We start from the raw sequence: 7,471 nt of genomic DNA on the forward strand, positions 1-7,471 counted from the left end.
AGTTACAAATAGTCCCTTTAAAAAGTTATTTTTATAAAACGGTCAATAGATCGTGACAGTAGTGCATGAGACAGGTAATCTGAAAAAAATCATGTTCCTCTGTGTCCTCCGGTGTCCTCCCAACGTCCTCCTAACGGCATCTGCAAGATTTCACAGAAAAAAACACCCAATCAGAGCTGATCTGGAGCCTTGCCATCTCTTAGAAGCTGTCAATCACTCGCGAACTCCGACCAAACGGTCAAACTAGGCAGCGCTGATCAAATATGAATCAATATTCTGTTACGTTAATGTCTATTTCTCTCCTCATATGTTTTCAGAGATCGTCTTGTAGTGTACTGTTTAGCTGTAAAATGAGAAAGTTTGTGACCTGGCAGCCATGTTGAGATCAGCTGAGGAAATACCAAGCACCGCCCACCGCCGGAGCAAACGTTCTCATTTTTTCTCATTTCTCTCAACCTGTGATTGGTCAAAGTCTCCCGTCACAGCTAGATTGTTTAAAGCCTGAAAACAGAGCCATGAGGAGGTGCAGAAGTCTAGTTTTCTCTCAGAACACTTGAATTATACAATACAATATGCTGAAAGGTTGATACGGAATTTTTGCCCAATGATACCAAAAAGATTCTGCCTACTGAAGCTTTAAACCAGAACGTTACCCTTATAGCTGATGCTGTCTGTAAAGTCTGTTCGCATTCTGCAGTCTGGGTCGTGTCCACTAGTTGGTATAAGGACGCTGCAGATGACAGCTAACAGCTAAAGTACTACTCGCTAGATTCTGCTGTGTTAGAGCAATATGAGGCATTTGAAGGAGGAGCTGCTACCTGCGTCTTTAGGTGCGGTTGTCTTTATATTGTTTTTAAATGTTAACTAAATAAAAAAGTACCGTAATTTGTGTTTCAGTGGTCAAGAGAAGATATATGACATCATCTCTGAGACAGTGGCCGACGACTTCCCCCTGTGGTTCAGTAAAGTGATGAGCTACGTCACTAGCCCTGTTGTAGTGCTACCAGCACTGCTGCTGCTGTTGTAAGACTGCACACACACACACACACACACACAGAGACATACACACATATACACATTAATATGCCATCTTGACTTGTCTCCCTGTGTGTTTCAGCATGCTGATATACTATCTCCAGGCTATTGCCAGATCCCTAAAATTCACCAACAACCAGCTGAGGATGCAGCTCCAGACTGTGAGTTTCTGATGAATAATGGATATTTTCAACATTTGTAATTTGTAGCACACTGAATCAAAACGTCTACATCCCTCTCAATCATGGCACATTTGCTTTTAGCAGCTTCAGTGGCCCTATATGACAGGAAGATACGGTATGGAAGTAAGCAGGAAAGTATGGCCGGTTAAAGCTACAGTTGGTAACTTTAATATAAATATTTTTTTCAAACTGTCACTATATCCTGACAGTAGTACATGAAACAGATAACCTTTGAAACTAGAATGGCACTCGGAGAGCGCAGACCTTCGCCAAGGTGCCCGAGTACGATTTGCCCCCTCCCCCCCCCCCCTCCATTCTGCTTGCGCTATCATCCACGTGTATTTTTGTTTATGTTGAGATCAGCTGTACGTAGCGGAGCATCGTAAAACACTTCATTGAAACTGGACAGAAACAAAAAAAAATCACCTAAACCATCGTCGTTTCTCTTTCCAACAATCATCAAGTGTGCTTTGGTCCAACTCAACTGTCATTTCACCGAGTTTAATGTGAAAAAAAAGCAGAATCTACAGTTGTTACCCCCCCCACACCCCTCTCCAAGCCCCCCCTCTCTCTCTGTCTCTCTCTCTGAAGGAAAGAGGCGGGGTCATGCATCATCAACGCGTCATCAGTTACACTGTGCATGTGTTGTACCCAGAGGTCTTAATGCTCTCTTTTTGAGTAATCCTGCTAACAGACAAACAAACAATATTTTTTGATCCCGTTTGAATTGTGCCATGAATCACACATATGATGTTTGTACATTTAAAACTTGTTCAAGTCAAGAAAGTATCAGTTTGTCGTAGTATCATTTAGTTTAGTGTGAAACCACTCAGTGAACTACATCTCACATCTCGCACAATATACGTCACCAACACTACCTAGCTAGCTAACGTAGCTATGACCACGCACAGATGAACCGTTATCTGACCTGATGTGTTTTATCCAGCGACTTCTGGTCTTTTTATCAGCCGGGAAGTGAAAAGAAGGATCAGACCTGTTGCTAGTGTGAGTTCATCCCAGTAGGAAACACACAAACATTGTAGCTTAGAGAGAGACACGTCACTACCACACTGTTGGGTGTGTCGTCTTTCTAATAATGTATTTTCACAGTCTGATACTTCAACAGTTTTACAACAAAATGAGACTCTCTTGACTTGCAAAATTATGTTTTAAATGGACAAACATGATATGTGTGATTCATGGCGCAATTCAAACGGGATCAAAACAATATTTATCTCTCTCCGTTGACTACCGTTCATATTTTTTCAGAAATAAGGTCTCATGGTGGTCCACCGGAAGGGGCGGGACTTCTGCTCTCTATTAGGAGCACTATAGGAGCATGCAGAGGATCCTGATTTTTTTCACAGATTATCTGTCTCATGCACTATTGTCAGGATATAGGGACAGTTTGAGCAAATAAGGCAAAACGTCCTTGAGCATGTGGAGATCTTTGTGGGTAAAAAACACAGAGGCAGATTTGGATTTTTGGTTTTATTTCTCAGTAGGATCCTTTCCATAATGTTGTCAGATACTTAGAATAACAATCTGAGCCTGTCAGTGGCAAAAACAAGAACTTTTAGTGGATATAAAATTACAAATTATGACATTACAGCTCGTTTAGCGGTTGCCGGGTACAGCGTTCTCCCTCAATACTGGACCAGTTTCAAAGAGTGTTGTTCCCATTAGTCACTTAGACACCAACACATGGGAAAACAGGGTCCAGGTTGAAAAATACCGAAGTTACCCTTTAAAATATTATGCCCAAGTTTTGTACTGAGCAGGCATTTTACACTTTACAAATAAACCAGTACTCTCGGGAGGACAAACTATCTAAAGGCAACAAAACAGATATAAATTATTCGATTAGTCAAATTAATCTGCAACAATTTTGATAACAGAATAATCATTTTAAGAATTTTTTAAGCAAAAATGTAGAAAATAATTAAGGTGGAATTTTCCTTTAATCTTTTAAGGAGCGGACCGACGACAAGAAGAAAGTCTTCCAGATGGCTGCAGGTACCTCTAGTGTTTTTTACACATCTCCTGTGTGTGTTCCATTATGTTTCATAGTGTCGTAGTTGACCTCACCCTGTAACATTTAACCCCACCTCAGCCAGACTGCAGGCTCCAGAGGCTGTAGCGGACAAAAAGCCGGATCAGCAGGAGAGCGACATCACGAGCCAGGAGGCCTCCATCCACACTCCGTCTCCCCGACGGAACGGCAGCGTCACAAACTTTGATTCTCCTGTTCGTCGTGGGAACAGCATCCGCACCATCGCCCAATCAGCATCTAGGGCGGACCTGAATAGAGGAAGTGTGACTGGATCTGTCAGAAGTCCAACAGTGACCATACTGCCCAAACCCAGGCCGGAGCACATACCCAACAGGTCTGACACACATTGATATACTGGTTTAGCCAATTAGGTTTACTTAAAGGTCCCATATTGTAAAAACTGTCATTTTCATGGCTTTTATATTATAAAGCAGGTTTAAGTGCTATATAAATACTATGAAAGATTGAAACACAGAGAAATACACATAGCCCGTATTCAGAAACTGAGCTTTTGAAACAAGCCGTGTCCATTTGTGATGTCACAAATCTACAATATTTAGACCATTTCAAAGTTTTAAACATAAATATTCTAAATGGGTCCCAGTTTATTTCCTGTTCCAGTGTATGTGAATGACATCAGCTGACAGGAAGTAAATATGGACCCAAGCTGTTGCCTTGCAACGCAGTTCTGTTGCAATTCCATTGAAATGCACTAAAACCGAGCGTTTCGGACAGAGGGTGAATACAGGTATATTCAAGCAGAGAGCATGAGTAAAATAAAGTTTTTTTTTAAACATTAAAGTATGTAAACATGTTCTAGTAGAAATTGTAGAAAATGTTCTAGCAAATTTTTGGCCAACTCTGAGTTGAATTAACACACTTCATTAATGTTTTTGAACTTCAGCTGACTAAATTTGATAGTGACAGTTGTAACTATATAAAACTTTCACTCTCACAGCAGTTAAGATCGTTAATAATGTTATTATTAACCAAGTTATAATTCAAACTGTGGTTCCCGTGATTTGAAAATTGCACTCTCTCGAAATGTTGCGATTTTTACATAAAAACGATTCGTTGTCTTTTAGTATTAAAGGGTAACTTCAGTATTTTTTTTAAACCTGGACCATATGTCCCCATGTTTTTGTGTCTAAGTGACTAATAGGGACAACAATTCCTGACATTGGTCCAGTATTGAGGGAGAGCGTTGTAGACGACAGCCGCTCACAGGCTGCAATGTAATCCTATTGGGGCAAGCTGGCACAGTCATTTATGCCCACTAGTCAAGTCAAGCCAATTTAATTTGTATAGCCCAAAATCACAAATCACAAATTTGCCTCAGGGGGGGGCTTAACAATGTGTACATGAAACAACATTCTCTGTCATTTACAGTGTGGCCCTCTCATCGGTTAAGGAAACCCCCCCCGCCCCCAAAAAAACAACAACCTTTTAACAGCGATAAAGAAAAAATGGAAGAATGCTTGTTTTTTCCACGACAGACTCTGATTGTTATTATAAGTGTCTGACATTATGGAAAGAGTCTCGCTCAAGGAGAAGTCTCGTTGTGCTTTCGACAATGTGGACGAGGTCTTTGAATTCAATGGCCGCCCGTATTTATTTGATATTCATATTTCATAACAAGGCTTCTCCTTGAGCGGGACTTGGACACAATAACAAACAGACTGCATCAAGAGAAAGGTAGGGTCCTTTCCACAAAGTTCTCAGACACTTATAATAACAATCTGAGCCTGTCAATGTCAAAAACAAGATTTTTTTATGAACGTGACGTAACTTTGACGCTGACCACTTGCCCCTCGCAGCTCGTTTCACGGATGCCAGTTACAGCGTTTTCCCTCATTACTGGACCCATTTCAGAGAGTGTTGTCCCCATTAGTCTCTTAGACACAAAAACCTGGGGAAATAGGGTCCAGGTTAAAAAAAAAAAAAAAGTTACCCTTTAACCTGGGTTTTCCAAATGCTGTGTGAGTTTCTTTTCTTTTTCTGTGGGAAGCACTGAGTACTTGTAAGTTATGGGAATGTTTTTTGGCATGAAAAAGATGAAATTGAAACCTGCTGAATGACGGCTTTAAAGGACCGTACTAGTATTTTTGCATGACCATTTTCTTTTAACAAATAGCATAAACATTACATCACCGCTGACCAATATACCAATCATAGCAAAGTTTTACTTTTTTAATGTGTTTTTTCAAGCTTCCACACAGCCATTGGTTTTCATGTATTTCAGTACTTTAACAGTCTTTGGATCCTCTTTCATCATCCATCACAGTGATCATCATGTCTCCTTTAATTTGGTCAAATTACAAGATTGTCATGTGGCAGTGCAGTGCAAACATTTCAAATAAGTCCATGCTTTTTAGTAGCATCATGCAATGATAACATACCAACAATATGATCACAATGATAGTCATTACAATAGTCATACTCATTCTTATGTGTTGTCCTCTCTCATAACAGGCCCCCGCCCTTTCTCGGTGGCCCTAGTGGTACCTGCAGGTCCAAGTCCTACCACCACATGGCGTACAATCCCCCAGCTCGCTGTTCTGACAACATCCACTCTGACCCCCTGTACAGGAAGACCATACGCTCCATACACCCAGTCGAGGCTGCCGGGATCATCACCGCACAGAGTTATGGAGGACGGCGTGGTCACACCACCCGCTATGTGATTGTCAATGAGCATGAGCCCAGGAAGAAGCTGCTGCGCTCAACCACACGGATCCCACGCCACTACCTCATGGAGGAGCCCGCGGAGATCCTGGAGCTGTACCCGCGCAACATCAAACGCTACGCACCCCGCACCGCTCACCACCAACCGCATCCTCACCGGCCCCACCCATCACATCAGCATCTGAGTGAAGAGGAAGAGGAGGAGGAAGAGGGAAAAGGCAGGAGAAGGGTGTTGTTGGGGAAGGCTCATCGGCCCCGTTCCCTCTCTGACCTCCACCAGCCGGCGCACTTCTACATCGGTGACCGCGTCGAGGGCCACGTGTCCGTGGCCAAAGACGGCCACGCCGCTCGAGGAAGATGTGGAGTGCAAGAAGAGGATGAAGTGGAGGATGGTGAAGGAGGAATGGACTGGAGAGATTTGGAGTCGCACTCCCGGTCCCAGACCAATGTGAGAGGAGCAGACGCTCTTCTTGTGCGAACCAGGCGTTACATCCATTCCCCAGGAAGACACTGTCAGTCACCGGCCAGGACCAGGCACATGGAGTCGTATGTGAAACCCAAGGCGAGACCAAAGCTGGAGAGCCCTCTGACCGAGTCCGACTCAGCCTCCCTGGCCTCCAGCAGTGACCAGCAGAACAGCAGCACTGACCAGTACATTCAGGTCATCCACAACAAGGAGCACTATGTCAAGTCTGATGCCAGGCAAGGTAAGCTGGCCAAAAAGAAGTCCAAAGCCAGCTTTGATCTGAATGTCACTGAGTCCAATGACCTGGTCTGCTCCAATGTATGACATCTTTGCTAAAATTATGAATTCTGATAAATGATTCTCAAAATATAATAGGCCAGATATATAGGCCTGTATGCTACTGAGGGTTAATACATGGCATTGAAAGCACAGCGAGTATATCATTATAAATGTGATTTCTGTCTCCTACGTGTGTGTGGTCTTGTATCATTTAGAAACAGCTGTATGTCAGCGAGTTAAATTGGTTATTATGTGTATAACAATCAAACCATATTTAACATTAGCTGTGACACATACAGCTTACACAATTACACCTGCTCCACAAACAATCACAATAAAATAGTTACTCATGTGATATCACATAGGCTGCACGGTGGTGCAGTGGTTAGCACTGGCGCCTCACAGCTAGAGGGTCGCAGGTTCAAATCTGGCTTGTGGCCCTTCTGTGTGGAGTTTGCATGTTCTCCCCGTGTTAGTGTGGGTTTTCTCCCAAAGACATGCAGGTTAGGTTAATTGTTGACTCTAAATTGCCCGTAGGTGTGAATGTGAGGGTGAATGGTTGTCTGTCTCTATGTGTCAGCCCTGTCACACCCTGGACTGGCGACCTGTCCAGGGTGTACCCCGCCTTCGCCCAATGTCGGCTGGGATCGGCTCCAGCCCCCCCCCGCGACCCCTAACGGGATAAGTGGTTGCAGATGGATGGATGGATGGATGGTGATATCACATTGATCCCCTGCACACTGAATAAGCAGCATTTTCAGATGGAATGAG

General features: G+C 43.2%; 1 protein-coding gene across 1 annotated transcript in view; it reads left to right on the top strand.

The window, feature by feature from the left end:
- LOC119481324 (transmembrane channel-like protein 3) overlaps positions 1-7,022 on the top strand; it is a 44,284-nt gene extending 37,262 nt beyond the window's left edge. The window contains 5 exon segments of the mRNA XM_037758130.1: positions 898-1,023; positions 1,118-1,196; positions 3,191-3,233; positions 3,331-3,604; positions 5,743-7,022. Of these exon segments, the coding sequence (XP_037614058.1) occupies positions 898-1,023; positions 1,118-1,196; positions 3,191-3,233; positions 3,331-3,604; positions 5,743-6,745 (1,525 nt within the window). The 3' untranslated portion in view covers positions 6,746-7,022.
- The last annotated feature ends 449 nt before the right edge of the window (positions 7,023-7,471 follow it).

This window comes from Sebastes umbrosus, chromosome 2 (assembly GCF_015220745.1).
Source record: "Sebastes umbrosus isolate fSebUmb1 chromosome 2, fSebUmb1.pri, whole genome shotgun sequence".
NCBI classification, from domain to species: Eukaryota; Metazoa; Chordata; class Actinopteri; order Perciformes; family Sebastidae; genus Sebastes; species Sebastes umbrosus.